The sequence below is a fragment of the Lissotriton vulgaris genome, chromosome 1_1, assembly GCF_964263255.1.
Source record: "Lissotriton vulgaris chromosome 1_1, aLisVul1.2, whole genome shotgun sequence".
Taxonomy (NCBI): domain Eukaryota; kingdom Metazoa; phylum Chordata; class Amphibia; order Caudata; family Salamandridae; genus Lissotriton; species Lissotriton vulgaris.
Genome location: NC_141685.1, coordinates 1,142,538,618 through 1,142,558,180, shown reverse-complemented (window position 1 = coordinate 1,142,558,180; position 19,563 = coordinate 1,142,538,618). Strand labels below are relative to the sequence as shown.

General features: G+C 48.9%; 1 protein-coding gene across 1 annotated transcript in view; it reads left to right on the top strand.

The window, feature by feature from the left end:
* Window positions 1-18,958, top strand: part of ESYT1 (extended synaptotagmin 1) — a 481,007-nt gene extending 462,049 nt beyond the window's left edge. The window contains exon 31 of the mRNA XM_086963895.1: window positions 17,637-18,958. Coding sequence (XP_086820021.1) covers window positions 17,637-17,670 — 34 coding nt within the window. The 3' untranslated portion in view covers window positions 17,671-18,958. The remainder of the gene's footprint in view (window positions 1-17,636) is intronic.
* The last annotated feature ends 605 nt before the right edge of the window (window positions 18,959-19,563 follow it).

Sequence of the window (19,563 nt, the reverse complement as noted above, 5' to 3'; positions counted from 1 at the left end):
AAAGATCAGGGCTTGATCCATCACCGTTATTTATCTCACTGCCCCATCCCCGGTAGCTTGTTTCCTTCCCAGTGTAAGAATTGGCTTTTGTAGTTTGGTTTGCCCTGTTCCCATCATGCACTGGGACAGGAACAGACTAATTTGCATACAGCCAGGTTCTGAAACTGGGATGGTGCAGTGAGCTAAAAAACGGTGTTGGATCTAGCCCTGATCTCTTGACTGGGTGAGAGTATTCTGCTTAATTCAGACACTCTGTCCCTCACCACCCCTTGTTGTAAATATTTTTGTCCACCCTAAGCGTGGAAGGGTATACTCAGATGTGAGTCCCTTGCTCATTGCACCATCAGGATTCAAGCAAGCCGGGCCGAAGAAGGCTGAAATGCCAGAAACCGGTCCCCGGTAGCTTGTTTCCTTCCCAGTGTAAGAATTGGCTTTTGTAGTTTGGTTTGCCCTGTTCCCATCATGCACTGGGACAGGAACAGACTAATTTGCATACAGCCAGGTTCTGAAACTGGGATGGTGCAGTGAGCTAAAAAACGGTGTTGGATCTAGCCCTGATCTCTTGACTGGGTGAGAGTATTCTGCTTAATTCAGAGACTCTGTCCCTCACCACCCCTTGTTGTAAATATTTTTGTCCACCCTAAGCGTGGAAGGGTATACTCAGATGTGAGTCCCTTGCTCATTGCACCATCAGGATTCAAGCAAGCCGGGCCGAAGACGGCTGAAATGCCAGAAACCGGTCCCCGGTAGCTTGTTTCCTTCCCAGTGTAAGAATTGGCTTTTGTAGTTTGGTTTGCCCTGTTCCCATCATGCACTGGGACAGGAACAGACTAATTTGCATACAGCCAGGTTCTGAAACTGGGATGGTGCAGTGAGCTAAAAAACGGTGTTGGATCTAGCCCTGATCTCTTGACTGGGTGAGAGTATTCTGCTTAATTCAGAGACTCTGTCCCTCACCACCCCTTGTTGTAAATATTTTTGTCCACCCTAAGCGTGGAAGGGTATACTCAGATGTGAGTCCCTTGCTCATTGCACCATCAGGATTCAAGCAAGCCGGGCCGAAGACGGCTGAAATGCCAGAAACCGGTCCCCGGTAGCTTGTTTCCTTCCCAGTGTAAGAATTGGCTTTTGTAGTTTGGTTTGCCCTGTTCCCATCATGCACTGGGACAGGAACAGACTAATTTGCATACAGCCAGGTTCTGAAACTGGGATGGTGCAGTGAGCTAAAAAACGGTGTTGGATCTAGCCCTGATCTCTTGACTGGGTGAGAGTATTCTGCTTAATTCAGAGACTCTGTCCCTCACCACCCCTTGTTGTAAATACTTATCACACAACAACGCCATGTATTCCCGATGATGGACAGCATACCCTGGAGTAGAGGTGACGATACTGTGTTGCTCCCTTTGCTGAGCGCTTGGGTGGCTCTTGCAAGACAGAATTGCTCTCCAGGCTTATCTGCTTCTGGAACTATTGGGTCGGGGTGTTTGTTTACTTCTGTTCGAACTGGCCAGGGATGAGCGCTGACTGATTCTTGTATTGTGTGAGGGGTCTCGGTGGAGATGCAGGACTCGGCTATTGTGATTTTGGGGGGGTTGACATGGACGTACAACGATGCCTGCTTCCCATCCTGGTGGGCTTACACTTACTTTTGTGACGCGATGGAGCGGGTGGGATTGGGGGCCGGCGCGAAGGCCCTCCTCCTTTTCCCATTTTCGGGGTTCTTTTGCTGGGGCGACAGGCATGCCTATGGGGGGGGGGGGGTAGGCCATAGCCTTCCGCTGGTATGCAGGGTGGTGGGTTGGGGGCTGGGGCTTGATTTTCGTTTCTTTTTGTTTCTATGGCCTTTTTCTTCTTCTTTCTCTTGTATCTCTTTCTTATTTCTTATATATCTTGGGTCAGATGGGGGTCGGGGTCTTGTTCTTTCTGGGACGGATTTGGCGCTTTGTGCTCATGTTTTTTCGCATTGTTCATTGATTCTATGGATAAGATGTCGATTTTAATACATAGCCACTGAATGATTCCATATCCTGCTTTTCCTTCCCACCCATACTTCTAGTTGAGGGCGAATATCCTGTTTATGACTTGTTCCAAGTACGACTTGCTTTATTGTATGTCGATGGCTCCTTCCATTCATGCTATAGAATGAACCCTCTCACATCCTGATATACCATAGACAAGCTAGACTACAACTCCTTAGGTGATATATCGATTGGGCGGGCGCTGACTGGGGCGAAATGCAAATCCGTGCTTGTGTATCCTGCTTGCAATGACTTACGCCATTATTTCGATTATGCTGTTCCACTAGTGGATATCCTGTTATGTGGCTCACCCTCTCAGCTACCTGGTCTGACTGTAGGACACTTCAACAAAATTACAAAATGAAACCCACGTTATCCTTTTCCTGAAGTTCCATGCCAATAAACCGTAGTGTTGTTATTTCTGACTTTTTCCGCAGCGCAAGGTGGCCTGGAATGTTGTTCACTGTCATAGCGGCCGGCCCACAGTGGTTGTAGGCAGACACTGTGTACTATGTTTACGATAAATAAAGGTTTAAAAAAAAAAAAATTCTCTCTTAAGTGTCTTTGCAGTTTCTGCATTATTTTGACACCTTAAGAGATTATTTTTGATTGCCGGGGTCCACGCACATGGGCGGGACTATTCACTAGATTATGACTATACCCAGAGATCCCCTACTACAGAAGCTCATTTACACTTGAGCTTGCTCCATGGAAACATTTTAATTCTTACTATCACTTTTGATTCATCAGTGTTGTGAATTGTTGATGTACTGAAATTGAGTTTGTAAAATGTTTTCCAGTGATGTTGCTTTTTTCGATTGAGACTTATTGTGATGTGTTTTACTTTTACTTGTGTGGCTTCAAATGTTGGGAAAACTGATTTTAGCTAAACTTTTGACTGGGCAAGATAATTTGTATTTAACATTTTGTTTGTGGTTTCTTTAAAACAGTTCTTCAAAGAATTATTGCCTCCCCTCGTGTTCAGTAGATTTTCTGTGAGAGCGATCTGTGTTCTTCGTCTCCTTTTAAATTAGCTTAACCTCTAATGAGTGTTCCTTCATAGTTATTCTGTCATCAATACTGTTAGTATTTTGCTTCTCTGCAGCAGATGAGAGAGGCACTGTCAATCTTATTAGGGGGCCAATTTCAGTCTGTGTTGCTTATTGAGACTAGAAACTGGAGCAGCAATCTTCCCTTGAGTATCTGGTATATTGTGGAATTAAGAATTTAAATGAATATTCTGTACATATAATCTGCAACAACCACCATTTTCGCAAAATGCATTGTAAGACATGCAATATGTCTTCAGTTGCACTTCTCCAAGTGATATATTGGTTGTATATTGCAACATTCTCTCAAAGAAAGGGAGATATTGATAGACCATAAGATTTCTTTGAAGAAGCGCCATGCTTAAATGGAGCACTATTTGGGGCATTGACAATCTCCCCCACTGGTAGTGAGTACTTGCGAACGTAGTGTTGATGCTGTCTTGGATTAGCTCAGCACCTGCTCTTACCAATGTATATAATCAGTTACTATCTTAGAATTAGAAAGTTTAATAGTAGATATGTTGTGTACGGATGCTGAATCTCAGCCTCCTGGTTGTCATGTAATCGCACACCATCACTTCTAGGAGCTTCACTATATTCTGTTATGCTTACTTGCACAAGCGGTCCTAAACCTTAGCTGAAACAATTAGTTGTACTTACTGAATCTACTGTAGTACGTACAGCTGTGTTGGAATACACATTTAGTTTAGATATCTCTATGAACTTTGTGTTTTTTGGGTATGGCTGTTATGACCCTGAAGTCCTTCTCCGTAAGCAGGACACTGGCAGTTAATCCCAGCAAGCACTGGCAAAGCCAAGTAGGTCTTGGCAGTGGCTGATCTCCGAGCTTTTGGTGTTTTCGATGTGAATGTTTTTAGTGGTATGGTTCTACACACTGCTCCCGACCAATTAACACCTTGGCTGCTAGAGGTTTTCCCCTGCGGCGCTGCATTCTCTGATTTCCCATTGTTCATGACGAGCTACTTAGATGACTGGCTCAGGAAGATAAGTTCCCTTTAGTTAGTTATGGACCACTTGTCATGCACCTATGTCTTGTACCATCGCCTGCAATTCTCTTTCATTTACCAGAAGTGGCACCTCACCCTGACTCAGAGTCTGCTGCTCAACAGCGCAATCCCAGACACAACATCCAGGATAGTCCTTCCTTGCCCTCAAAGGGCGGCGGATATTCAGGATATGATTCAGATGCTTCATGCTTCAGTGCACTTTCAGTTCTGACAATCCTCCGCCTCTTGAGGCCTCCCAACTCCTCCTAGTGCCTTATGCCTGGCGCAGAATTATGTCAGTCCAGTGGTGTCTTTGGCAGCAGTGGTGCCAACAGGAAGGGCCCCTTTCTGCTACAGTTGAGTTGTTCAGTTCTGTCTGTCGCAAAATCTAATGTTGAATGTCTCCCTCTAACTGGTGGTCCACCTTTCTTGCCCTTCACATTTGCAGGCCACTGTCATGATTGATGCCGCTTTGTTTGCCTGGTTCCCAATTGAGGGAGACAACAGTAAAAGGTCTTTGGTCTTTGACAGAGGAACACATGCTCATCAATGTGCTGGAAATGTATGCAACCCATCTAGATTTGAAGGTGTTCCTTGCTTCCATCTCATGGCATGTAGTGCATGTCTTCTCGTAGAACACTACCACCATCCATTACCTCAAGAGCAAGCGGTGTTGGGGCTCCTGGACCCTGTGCCGGGAGGGAGTAGGGTAGTGGCAATGAGCTGTATGAAGTAGAGCCTTTCGGGGAGCAGCCCATTTGGTAGGGGCATTGAATGCGTGGGCAGATGCCTTGAGTTGCCTGTCTCTGGAAAATGACTAATAGGAACTCAACACCAGAATTATTGGTTTGGTATCTTCTCTCAATTGGAATATCCTTTCATTGAGCTTTGCCATGGTTCCCAATAGAAAATGCCCCCTCTTCTGTGTGCTGCTTTTCCCACCATGTGGCAATCTGGGAGATGCCTTCCACCTGAAATGGTAGCAAACAAGGCCTACTTTGTGCTTTCCCTCCAATTTCCCTCATCTCAAGGGTGTTGCATAAAGCATGTGAGGATGCCCTGCAGCTGATTCTCATCAGACCAGACTGTAATAGGGTAATTTCTGTGATCACTAGACTCGTGTATCTTCTTAACCAGACTTTTTTATTCAGATCACCCCTGGTGGCTCAATTCTTTAAAGGTCTGTTATACATATTAACCTTCCTCAAGTCATTGCCAATTGAGCAGATGCATCTTTTGACTCTCAATAGTTGCCTTAGCAGTGATTACTTTGGCCTGTAGGGTCACAGAACTGCTGCCCCTAAGGGTCCAGCCGCTGTTTACTGCCTTTTACCTGAACACGTTAATTCTTGTTCTTGGCCCTCCTATTTGCCAAAGTTGGTGTCCTATTTAAATATGGGCCAGTCTGCCACTCTTCCATTGTTCTTTCCCACTCCTCACCCTTCCACAGAGAAGGAGCGTTTGCACAAGCTGAAACGTAATCATATTACTTTGTGAACATGATACCAGGTTGAGTGGATGGTTAACATTTTGTAGGGGTTGTTCTGGCAAGGAAGGGTAAAGCAGTGATCCAGCAGGCGTTTATTTCTTGTTGGGTCACTTTTCGCATTAGGATTATGTCTCATCTAAGTATTACCCACCGTTTTGCATTGGTGCACATAGTTGAAAGGCCAATTGGTTGGTGTTTGTCGGGTGACCACTTGGTACTTGCACACTTTTGCCAAGCATTATTGCCTGGATGCTCAGGCAAGGAGTAATGGTTAATTTCATTAAGCTCTTCTGTATAGCTGTTGTTTGATTGGAACTGCTCATTTCTGTCTCTTGGTGGATATTGCTTTGGTTCTCATAAGTTGAGTGATTGGCACAAAATAGTAACCATTAGGAGAAAATTTTACTTACCTTTGCTAATTCTATTTCTGTTGGACACTATATCTTCCTGCAGCTTCCTCACTGCACCTCACCCCCGATCCCCCTTCTCCCTTTCTCCCCTTCCTAGATAGTGGCAGAATTATAAAGTGTTCAAGGTATCTAATTGTTTTATGTTATGCTGTTCAATTGTCTACTTTTGTTAAGCTTGCCTCTGCATGCCCTTTGTTGGGGTATAGATGCCAGCACACAGTGCTCTGCTATGTTATGGACAGTATTGTCACTTCCGGGGCAGGCTGAGCAATGACTGGCATCTCATGACACCACTTGGTTGTACTGTAAAGCTAGTGCTAAAAGAAAAAGGTTCCTTATCCAGTATGGCATCTGAAGTTATTCTTCGGTTGAATAATATGTGGGAAGAAATAGTATTCCCCAGAAATAGCATTACAGAAGGAAAGTTACTTCTCCGTAATAGAAATCTTTGCTCAGGTTATGGAGAACCCTTCCTCCTTGGGTATCAGAAGACTTTTTTTCTGACCTTTTTAGTGAGGTTGTACAAATAGTTGGGATCTATAATGGATACAGACAGATCAACCACTTCAGGACTAGTGATAGGAGACCCATCACCGGACGCAAGGAGGAGGCTGGTGCTGTAAATCGCAGGTGCTCTGTCCAGCCGCTGCCGCTCTGAGCTTACCCCAAAGTTCTTCCAAAGCTCTTCCTAATCGAGTTTTACTCCTCTCTCCCCCCCCCCCCCCCCCACACACATACAACTTCTCTAGTCTGGGGGAGTCTCCAACAATGTGTGCGGTTTGCCCTGAAAAGTAGAGCGGGAAGCCCAGCACTGACAAAGCACCAGTGAGTGCGAGAGAAGTGAATGCAAGTGTGCGAATGCGATGCGGCTGCTGTCAGACAGCGGCTGCAGAGAGCGAGCCTCGGGGGTTAGTAACGGGTGCAGCCTGCGACTACCCTGTAGTGCACCACTTGTTCCACTTGCTAGGAACCCTACAAAATTCCTGCCATCGCTTCGGCGTTCTGCCACCACCTCCTGCTACGCTGCCTTGCTAGCAGTTCACAGAGCCTCACTAGCAGACTCATGAGTTCCAGCAGCCAAGAATAGCCCCAACGAAGGAGGGCGTAGAGTGGATACCTGCCCTCTAGCCCAGGTTTCTCAGGTCATCCACCTACGGAAACTGACAGTCATCTGAAGAACAGCCCATTCACGACAGGTCCTCAAGTCACACCTCCGTGCCCTCCTCCACGGGGCAAAATCCAAAGCTATTTCCAAATAATTATTCACCCTTCACACTCCTCCAGGGAACCTTTTTCTAATAAACTGGGATCTGATGACCAGAGAGTTGGGAGGATTTCTCCAGGGCCACTGGGGTCTCCCAACGCGATTCCAACAACTCCTAAGATAAATAAACAAACCTTCGTCGGAACGGAGCATTAACCTCAAGTGGAAGAACTTGAGTAAGAAATCCCGAATGCTCACACTTAACCCAACACAAGGAAATCTACTGGCAGTTAAGGAAGCACGGAATGTTCACAAAAAAAACGACCTGTGGCCTGAAACATGCCCAGCAAGAGGAGGAATGGAAAAGGATCTTCTTAATGCTCAAAGAGGGATCCTTAGCTCGATTCTGGCAGTATGTGAACACTCTAAAATCTCTCGGACGGGGGCGTGGCCAAGATGGCGGAGTGAGCAGACGCAGATCCCGAGTGCTCCTCCGACTCGACCCGGCCCGGAGCGTAAATATTAGCATTTCTCCCCCGCGACTACATAGCAGGGGTGAGGAATTGTAGGTGTACCCCCGCGACTACATAGCTCGGGGTACGGAAGCAGCAGCGAGTAGAGAGACGGCAGCGGTATCCCGGCAGCGCCATCAGAGGCCGGGGACAAAGTGCAGGGAACCCTCGAAAGGGAGCGGAGAACTTCGAGACACTCGGAGGAGTCCTCTATCTGAGGCGCTGACCCATACCACCACATCGGAGCGGCCCCATCACCGCCCCGGAGGTACAACGCCCAGGAGTGGGCGAACAGCGAAGCAAGGTGACGGGACGGCGCAGCATCCCAACACCAGTGGCGCCAAATCGAGGCCGGGACGCGGCCTATACAGAGGAGGTACGAGCGGGCCCACACCAGGCGGACTAACCAGCGGGCGCTCGCGTTCTATCAGGGGCACCGTGAGCAGCACCTGGCCAGCAGAACGACGCCCCCGCAGCAGCTCCACCATTCTGTAGCCGCTGATCAAGAGGGGGGCTCGCGGGCCCCGCCGGAGGAGGGCCCGCGCTGACAGCCGCGCCGGCCGCTCTGAGCTGCTGCAACGATCCCGCGACGGAGGAGCGCTGTTGAGGCGGATCACACAAAGCTTGGGTCCGAGGCCGCTGCCTACTACCCGCAGTAGCGGTGCTGGCTGTGTGGCCTGACACGGTGGGCAGAGCAATCCCCCACCCACGAGACTTCAAAGGAGCCCCCCACGGAGCAGTACAGCAGCCCTCTGCCTAGCAACGCAGCGGCAAAGGGAGCACCGGGGAGCGGACAAGACATAGCACGAGAGGTGAGAAGCGGCAGGAGGGGGCGACAGCAGGGGCGGTGGGCCAGCGCTGCCGCTAAGAGCCAGACACGGGGAGGTACTCACCAGGGGCTGAAGGGAGTGCCAGGAACACCCACCTACCGGATGCCGGAGCAGGCCACCATTAGAGACCAACATGTCCCCTTCCACAGCGAGGGACCTGAGACCTGATTCCCGGTCAAGGAGAATGAAGACGCGACAGTCCACCCACGCGGGGGCCTCCCGTACATACCCCATACCGCCTGCACCGGGCACTCAGGGATATAGAGAGCCTAGAAGAGAGAGGCCCCGGCGAACACACGCCTCCGACCCCACGGCCCCCTTGTCGCCATTGCCGAACGCCCAGAGAGGAGCCACCCGGGGCGCACCGGCGGTGGTTGACACCAGCGGCGGCATCGGCCTCTCCACGCACAGCGCGAAAGCCAGAGTGGCACTAGAGTTCCGCCGAAGCCAGGACGCAACGCTTAAAGGGCGGCGGACCCGTGCCCTCTCGGACAGGACCCAATGGCGGACCAACGCAAGAAGGGAGAACGCACTTTCCCGGAGATGCTAAGCAAAGGACAAAATAAAGGGGATAGGGGACAGTCATCCCCGGGTGCCTCCAAGCAAACCACTGATTCAACCGAGGGCGAGGTACCCATAACAAAATCCTTCCTTGAAAGCCTCTTTAATTCCCTCTGGGATGACTTTCACACCTTAAAACAAGAAGTGGCTGGAGAGGTCCGCGAGATCAGAAGGGAGGTGGACGGCCTGGGGGAGTGGGTGGCCGCCGTGGAGGAAGCAGGCCATGCTCGCAGTGAGGAGGTTGAGCAGCTTCAACAGGCAGTGTTGCGCTTGAAGGAGCAGCACGTGGACCTCCAGGCACACGCAGAGGATCTGGAGAACAGATCGCGACAGAACAACATAAGGGTCCGGGGAGTGCCATTGAAAGAAGAGGGGCGGACATTACGGGATATTTGCAGGCCCTATTTCGTGAGATCCTTAGAAAATCGGAGGACTTTGCAATCAAAATTGACAGAGCGCACAGAGTGGGGGTGCCAAAGACGTACGTCGGGCCCTCCCCCTGACATCCTGGCCTTCCTGCCAGACTTTGCCCTCAAAGAACGCATTCTTAAGGAAGCCAGGAGGCAACAACCCCTGATATTTCGCGACCGCCCGTGGCACTTTTTCAAGACTTGTCTGCATTCACACTCCAGAAATGCAAGACCTTCAAAGTGGTCACACATTTCTTGAGGAGCAAGGAAGTTCCCTACTCTTGGGGCCACCCGTTTCGCATCATCTTTAAATGGGACGGCATGCTGCAACAGCTACAGTCCCTTCAGGAGACATGTGCCTTGTTAGGCATCGACCAGAAGGAGGATAACACGCAGGCTACAACTCCCCGAAGGCCCCCCAGAGACGGTTGGCAGCAGGTCACTCGGCGACTGACATCACCACTGAACATGAAGCCGGACGTACAGACCATTAAAAGGGAGATGGATAACGCCATCCATGAGGTGGTCAGAGACACGGCTTCCGTGGAATGAACATCTAGAAGGGGGGAGATCACCTTAGCCTTGTTAATGCACGTGTCCGGAGGGAGGGTGGAGGGGCAGCAGGCGACGACTTGGTTGCACGTTCCTGTAAGTACCTGACCATAGTCCTGGGCTGCGACTGAACAGGACCTGGACAATGCCGTTTTGTTGGGACTTTCATTCGGAGACAGAGGGAGGGGAGGGTAGAAGGGGTGGGGCTGGTGAGGGTGGGGGGCAGGGGAGGTGGCGGTAGGGGTGGGTGAAGGGGGGGGGTAGTTGCAGTTGGGGGTCTGGGGAGGGGGGAGCTGGGATAGTGGACAAGAGTTTTTCGGGGGTGGGGGAGAGGGGGGGTGTCCAGTGCTCTGATCATAACTATGATGCCCAGCTTGGCTGGTTACTTCCGGCATCACGACCGGCCTACCAGTACCCATGCACACACATGCCTCATACCCCTCCAGGCTCGACGACTAGCGTATCTTTTCACTATGTGAAACATGCCACCTACAACTTTTAAGGTACTGACCCTTAATGTGTGGGGTCTCAATAATCCCATTAAGCGGCGCACGATTTTTGTCCCACTTAGAACATGTCCAGGCAGACATTTGCTTATTGCAGGAGACCCACTTGCTAGCCCGCGACTGCCACAGGCTCCGCTCACGCAAATTCCCAACTCAATTCTTCTCCTCCTGCCACACTAAGACTGCGGGGTGGCAATCCTGGTGGCGCGACATTTTAAAGGAGAGGTCCTCCATAAGAGTGAGGAACAGAAAGGGAGATTGCTTGCATACCGCTTCGCACTAGGGGGCCTAACGTTTACGATTGGGTCTCTTTATAGCCCTAATGAGAGCCAAGAACACTTTCTACACTCCGCCCTTACAGCAGCCACCGACACGTCGGATAGACATATTATATTGGGGGGGGGGGGAAGGGGGGGGGGGGTTTCAACATGGTGTTTGACACAACTCTAGACAGATCCGCCCAACGCACCCACCAAACTGGAACGTTTTCATCCAGTTGCACTGTCCGATTGACAGAGCTGGATCTCCATGATCTTTGGCGCTGCTCACATCCACACGACAGAGAATACACTTACTACTCCAATGCACACAAAACCTACGCCAGGCTGGATCATCTATTGGTTTCGGGTCGTGTTTGCGCTTTGTCCACCTTGACGGAGATAGGGGTGATCTCACTCTCAGACCATGCACCCATCACCACAACACTCACCTTGCCACTGGCGTTATATCCTCCCAGGATGTGGCGTCTCAGAGACACGTTATTGCATAGGAAAGAGGTAGTGAAGCACGTCCAAGACGCCATCCAGGACTACCTGTCTCACAACGCTAACTCCGACACGACGCTGGTGACACAATGGGCAGCAATGAAGGCGGTCATCCGCGGGGAATTCCTGGCTCTTGCCTCCGCTGAGAACAGGGATAGGCAACACAAACGGGACGAGCTCACACAACGGGTGCATGAGCTTGAGCAAATGCACCAACGAACCGGGGCACCCAGGATTGGAAGCAACTGAAAGTCGCACGACACTTTCTAACAGCTTTAGACACGGATCGAGCGGAGTTTGCAGCCTTGCGGCTACGACACGCCTATTACACTGGGGGGGGCAGATGTGGCCGTCTCCTAGCGAACAGACTACGAGTGGCACGCCAACTCCAGGGGGTAAAAGAGCTCTCCCGCCCATATTGGTCTATAGCCCAGAGCACCCCATTGGCCGCTCTAGCAGCGAGCGAATATCTGGACTCGGTTACACTCCCCTCTCTTGAACCTTCACAAGCGGAATATCATGAAAGAGATATCCGTGTCGAAGAAGTGATCTCTGCCATCGCCAAGCTCAAACCGGGGAAAGCTCCGCGCCCGGAAGGCTTTACAGCCCTCTTTTACAAAACATTCTGCACAACGCTAGCACCAATCCTGACGCGCCTCTTTAACACCTTTTCTGAACCTGACGCCATCCCGCCCGATCTACTGCGTGCATCCCTCACAGTGATCTCCAAACCGGGGAAAGATAGGACCAAATGTGGCTCCTACAGGCCAATATCCTTATTGAATGTAGAATAAAACTATATACGGGAATTCTGGCGGCCCGGTTGGCTCCCCACCTGCCAGGCCTTATAGACCCCGATCAGGCGGGCTTCATCCCCGAACGCCAGACGGTGGATAACACCAAAAGGGTCGTTCACCTCATAGAAAAAGCCTCACGTATACCCGGGGAGAGGATGATGTTAGCGGTAGACGCCGAAAAGGCGTTCGACCGAGTTCATTGGCCCTATCTGGAACAGGTTCTAGAGAAGGTTGGCATCGGGGAAAAATGTAACTGTTATAAGTTCCCCACAGCGATTTGTGCGAGTCAATGGTTATAGCTCAGAGAGTTTTAATATAGAAAGGGGCACGAGGCAGGGATGCCCGCTGTCACCACTACTATTTACCCTCTATATGGAGCCATTCGCTCCGAGGATCCGCCAGAGCCGTGACGCAACAGGGATAGTATTTGGTGGCTTTACAAACGCCATTAGTCTCTATGCAGACGATGTTCTGTTGTCACTAGAGAGTCCGCGGACGGCCCTGCCGGCTTGACTACTTTGCAGAAGTGACCGGATTCAAAATGAACACGGACAAATCCATAGCCCTAGATCTGTCTCTGAGCCCCTCCACAAAGGCCCACTTACAAAATCTCTTCCCTCTCCAATGGTCCTCCGGCACGGTGCTGTATCTAGGGATTCAGCTAGCCCCTACACTTCCAGCTATGACAAAAGCCAACTATGCCACACTCCAAAAGAAAATACAAGAGGAGTTGAGACGTTGGAAGCGCTTCCCCCTCTCATGCCTGGGCAGGATCGCAGCGGTCAAAATGACCGTCCTTCCCCAAATCCTTTATCTCTTCCGGGCATTACCGCTGCAACCACCGACGGGATGGATCCAGCAAATGCAGGCTGACCTCGCTCACTTTATCTGGCAAGGCCGGAAGCCGAGAATGAAGAAGGCACTGGCAGTGCTGAGCCCAGAAGCTGGGGGCCTGGAGATACTGGACCTGCGCAAATACTTTCAGGCGGCACAACTACGCTATTTAGTGGAATGGAGCAAGTGGGAGTCAGAGAGGCACTGGCTCTTTCAAGACCAGGCGATTGCAGGACGCCCACTCCAAGATATCCCTTTTCTGCGTAAGGCCCACCGGCCCACTAATCTGTACGCCTCGTTCGTCTCACGGGTCCCCTTGGAAGCGTGGGATGCCACTTATGTCATCCATGACTTTACTACATTCCCTTCCCCACTCACGCCACTGATTGACAACCCGGATTTCACTCCAGGCCTAGAGAAGGGAGTATTCACGCATTGGCGACCAGCGGGGTGTCGGTTCCTTTACCATGTTTACGGCCCAGACGGGGTATTTCCTTTCCCGCTCTTTCAACAAGAATATAACCCCCCGGAAACGGAACGGATGCGCTACATGCAGGTCCGACACTGGGCACTCCAGCCGCAGGTAAGGGAAACGGCAGATAGGAAACTCCGACCATATGAAAGGTTGCTTATCTCACGTACCTCTGACTCCAAACTGATCTCAGAATTCCTACAACCACCTGCAACACATTTCTACAATCCAGACAGGGAACGCTGGGAACGTGAGTTAGGCAGGACACTGAGTCATAAAGAATGGGACCAGATCTCTTGTAGGGCACGCCGCTCTGCGTACCACACCAGGCTTACGGAGACACTCACTAAGATCTCCACATACTGGTATTACACCCCGGAACGGTTGCTTGAGATGGACCGCAGCAAGGACGAACACTATGGCGGGGTTGCGGACACACAGGCACCTTGTTACACCTCTTGTGGGACTGCCCACTCCTCCACGACTACTGGATGCAGGTCATAAATGACATTGACACTTACTTTCAAACGGAACTGCCCCAGCCTACGTCTTGTTAGGGCTCCCTAACCCATTGACATACCCTTTGCGCTCGCGTAGGGGGCGCCAGATGGCCATCGCTCTGGGTTCTGCAGTTCAGAACTTTCTTACACATTGGCGTACGGCTACAATCCCCTCCACTACGGGCTGGTTACATAGGTTGTGGTGTGTCTTAGGGATGGAGAAACTCTCACTCACCTTAGCTGGAGACATAGATCAATATGAAGATCTCTGGCAGCCATTCCATTCTTTGGTGGTCACTGAATTTTGAGAACTCACATTCCCGAGATACCTCCGCTTGTTGCGGCTTACAGGGCCCACAGAAGCGAACCCATAAGGAGGCACAGATGACGAGTCTCCCGAGAGCTGGAATGAGAGGGACACGGGAAGGTGAACTTGAGCACTGGACGGGGGGGCGGGGGAGGGAGGTGAGAAACGGGGAATTTGGGGGGAGGGTGGGGGGGTGGGAGGGGTTGCTTTGGGGGGGTTGTCGCAGCACGAATGGTTGTTTCATGGTTGAGTTGGCTATTGCATAATATGTTCATCCACTCAGGGGCCGTACTTGCCTCTCAACTGCTTCATGCCATTGTTGGACCGTATAATATCAGCCATGAATGTTTTGTTTTGATGGTGCTGCTTTCAATAAAAAGATTTAAACCTAAAATCTCTCTGACCCCCGAGATTAAATGCGGTTCCGGCACCAGTGTGGGAGAACCACGCGAGAACCCAGTTCCTGGCACAGAATCTCACAGCTATCAAGATCACAGGCTCATCAAACAGAGAAGAACACCAAACCCCTATTCAACAGAAGCAAATTGTAAAACTAATACAATCTATGAAGTACAGCGGGCGCCAGGCCCAAATGGGCTCCCTGCGGGTGGTTTCCAATCTGCTCCAGAGGACTGGGCAGTGCTGCTTACCCCACTATTCAACATTGCATACACCCTTGGTAAAACACCTGAAGATTGGAGGGGCTCAATACTATGCCCGATTTACAAAAAAGGAGACCTGTTTAAATCCAAGCAATTATCGCTTAATAGCCCTGTTAGATCTGGAAGCTAAAGCATACACACGTATGCTTTTGGAAAAACTGGAAAATTAGGCGGAAGAAAATGAGTTGCTCCCTTCCTTCCAAACTGGCTTCTGAGGCGGAGCCACTACAACTGACAACATAATCGCTCTTTCTGCCCTCTGTCACCAAGCCGGACCTACCTCCACTCTTTTGTTGCTTTGTCGACCTAACAGCATCCTTCTACAAGGTCGACAGACAACTGCTGTGGAAGAAACTAGCAAATTGGGACATTCCATCTTCACTCCTAATAGCCATAATGTCCCTCTACTCGGAAACCTGGGTACAGGGGAAAACAGGCCCCACATCTCTCTCAGCTAAAATCTGTACAACCGGGGGTCGGAAACAAGGTTGTGTGCTTACTCCCCTCATTTTCAACCTGTATAGGGCAGACCTGGGAAAAGCTCTTGTCAACAGCTGCCTGCTCCCCTCCCCCCCGACTAGACAGTCGATCTCTACACATTCTTCAGTACGCAGATGACCTAGTCATCATTGAACACACCAAAGTGGGCCTCCAACGATCTTTGCCCGGTTTCAATGAATACAGCCCATTTAATTATCTTACCATCAGCTCAGATAAGACCAAAATTATAATAAAGGCAGGCAAAGGCACAAAAACATATTACATGCACCATAGGCTCCAGGATAATTAACTCAGTGCAGAAATACAAGTATTTGGGGGTTTGGTTCACAGAAACAGCAAGTCTCACTGCCCATAAAAAAGAGCTAACTAACAAATTGACTGCCATAACATGGTTTAATAAAATTGAACAACAAGTTAAAAAGTCTGCTAGCAGTGGGCATCAGAAAGGTCACTCAAGCTTCTCTTCTCCCAGCACCCTCTTATGGTCATCAAACGTTTCCTGGCGCTTGTTCGGAAATCCTAGAGCGGGCACAATGTGTGGCCTATAAAAAAATCTTTCAACTCCCAAAACACCTTTCTAGGGCGAGACTTAGGCTGGAGCTCGGGCTGGTCAAAAAATCATTAACCCTTGAGGCCGACTTTCTAAAATATTATATTTGAATCCTAAAATCTCTGAGGAAATCCTTAAAGAGCTGCCTCAGATACATATTCGAAAAATTGGCTCGCCATGGAATAAGCAGCTTACGAGACCCATTGCCTCCATTGAAATAAACAAACAGTACTCGCTTTCCCTTGCATTTCATACGCCACCTGGAAATCTCGTATCAATAAACAAGTCCAACTGGTCTCGTTCCAGCAAGACCAGGCCTCTTTAAAACCATTATCTTTCCTGACCTCTCTGAATGATTCATATTTAGCACACAAACCTCAGCCCTACCTTACCGCCCGCTTAACCCTAAAACCAGAAGAGAGATAATGTATATGCAAGTTCTGGCACTTCCAATTACAGACTTCAGCCTGCATGGACAAACCAAAACACAGAAGGAGCATGTTGACTGTGTGACTACAAACGTGAATCATGGGTACACCTCCTGTGCTGTGCCTGACCGTAGCAACTGAAAGGAGGATTCTTCTCAGAGAACTATGCCTGAGAGAAAAAGTAACCACCTACCATGAGGCCTCTGCAGTATGTTTCTCACAAAAAGAACCTCACACCTGGGCCCACTGCAGAAGATTTGTACAATCTATCAGGGGTACCATACACCCCAGAACCGTCCCACGCCCCAGCCCTCGTAAGGTCCAAACGCTGATACTGGACTATTTTAAACACAGAACTTCAAAAGAACTCTCTCCAACACAGTCGCAAAGCTCAAGTACTCTACAAAAGAAAGAGTATCAGCATGTAGAATGGTAACAAAAGTAGTCCTGGAGATTTGAGGATCCAGACGGTTGTTACTTTCACAGGGGACCGGACAAAGAACAACCGCCAACTGCAAATATGTGAAGAAGCCCATAGTCAAATGTTAGGACTTAACTGTCGCACCTTATCAGAGATTTTAACCTCCATGAACTGTGATCTCTTTTTCTTTTTAATGTTCTTATTGTAATGCAATGGTTTTAATTAACTTATGCAAATACATCCATTCATTCATCTATAATTGCAATTAACCACACTCAAATTCCCTCACCTAGCCGTGCAAAATAGAAAGAGAGTGCTGAATTTACATATGTTGAGCTAGTCATTTGATTTGGGCAGGATATTGAATGAGAATTGCTGATTTGATATACTGTGGTCTGTGAATCAGGGAGAGAAGCCTGCAGTCGGCTCATGTCTGCATAAAAGGCCAATGTGGGCTTTCAGAATGTTAGTTCATCGGATTCCCATGCCACAACTAACTATCTCTAGCTGCTGCGTTCTGCAGTGTTTAAAGGTGAGAAATGGGTAAGTGTGCATCCACACCTAAAGAGTATTGCTGTAATACAAGCTAGATTGTGCTCAGACACACATACCCACCCCCATAAATGTTACTAGAGCTTTCTAGAGCAAACTGTTCAACTAGTTTAGGTTGATTGAAGGGAGAAGCTGTGTTGCTACCAGCCTGTGCTATCCTTACTTACCAAAAACCATTAAGAGTGAAGAAGGATTCTGTCTTGTAATCTCGGTTTCATTGTGAAACAAAGAACAAAACACAGTAGCTCTTCCAAATATCCAGTCCCCTATTCATACGTGCTTCTCTTTCTTCACCTACAGGTTCGAGCTGATGGAAGACAAAGACAGCATTTAACAGCAATCCTCAGCTTCTCCTTTCCACTCCGGAACATGAAGATAAGAATGAAGGATCCCCCCTCTCCCAGCCACACCTGGACAGCCTCTTCATCCCATCTCCCTGTCACCTTGTTCAATGTCTCTAGTCTCATTGAAAGCTCTTTGGTTGGTACTGGTTCCACAAAGGAGCTGGTATCACAAAGCAGCTACTTAGGGGCAAAAACAAATGAAGGGGTTGTCTACCAGTCTGAGTCTCAAGGGTATTGGGAGGGGGTGCATTTCAAGGAAGTTGTTGGCATTCCCCATCCAAAAATAGAAGGACCAGTCCCCCCGAATGGCTAGGCAAGACCTGTGGGTATTGAAGTGGATCTGGGAGTCCCAGCTTCCAGTTGTATTTTTATTAAATGCAGCCCTATAGTGGGAAAGTCCAAATGGAAGTGTTATGGAGGTCTTTTTAGAAGACCATTGTTATCTGTGCAACTGGAGTGGGGACATTTGCTGTCTCATTTTGTCCTTTTATGTTCTCTAAAGTTGTGTCCTAGGCGCCATGGAGCAAGTTATCCATATGAAGAGAATTCCCAGGTATTCTCAAAGCTTTGTCCCTAAGGCGTCATAAACAATGGTTGTACGGGTGGGACACGATCATCAGTTGTTAGAAAATCATCATGTATTAAAGAGCTTCTTTCAAGGCAGGTCAGATCGAGTGAGATCTAGATGCCAAAAACCTTGAAGGGCACCACTCCTTGTTAGTGGTTTACCTTTATTTGAGACATGCTTTCACCCGCCTCCTAATACCCTCAACTCTGTTTCTTCCCTTGCAGCATCAGTGCTCTGTCCTTTCAAGTTAGATTTGCAAGTTTCTGAAGTCCTGAAAATGTGTCTGCATCCAAAAGTGTTGCCTACGTTGCTCATAGGAAAACAGAGTGCATGGGAAAGAGCCTTTCAGCAGGCCTGGGGTGATCTCATGATCCATTGCACGTCATGCATTGCATTAGGCAGTTGCCTAGGGGACCATTGGTGGGGGTGCAGTCAAAGTTCCCTCAGAAGCATCATATAAGACGCAATTGCCAGGGAATGGAGGTAGCAAAATGTCATGTGCACTTTTGCACATGGGGACTGAATTTCTTGCACTGGACATGATGCCCAGGGACTGATACAGTCTCTTCTACAACAGTGACAAAGGAGGCCCAGCAGGAACTGCTGTACAGGCTGAAACCTATCCCTTTCTCGTTCTCTCATTTTCTCTGTCTCAGTTTGTCATCTCTACCAGTCCACCCTTGTGCTGGAAAGAGACCATACCCATCCTCAAAAAACATGAATGTTTGCACCATAGCCTTCCTCTGGCTTTGGTAACACTTTTTAATTGCGCCAAAGAAATAAGTTGCAATAGTAGGTCTTGCCACCATTTCCATGGGGGACCACGCCTGCTTCTTGCCACAAACATGCTATTTTTTTATTGTTTCATTTTTTTGTATTAGTCTTTTGCAGACTGAAGTGTTATATTTTTTTGTGTGTGAGTTTTATACCTGCAATTATTTATCTACTTACTATGCAATGAGCCTGTTTAGTTCTGTGATTTTTTAAAGAAAAGATATGGTGTTGAGGCCTGTGTGGAGGCAGAATCTGGCCTGAGAGTGCCCAGTAATGTAAATTGCTATGGGATAACCCAGTGTCCCTCAGAACTTGGGCAATACAACTTAGTATATACAATGATTCATTCACACTTGGTAGCAATCAGGTTACATACCCGACAGAACCATTGTATATACTAAACTGAGAGTGCCCAGAGCATCCTTGGCACACGAAAGAGCTGTCGGCCATTGCACTTGCCCTTAAATGGGAACAATCCATGCAAATCTACTGTGAATATGTGCAGAACATAATTACTTATCTTTTCCTGATATGATATCCT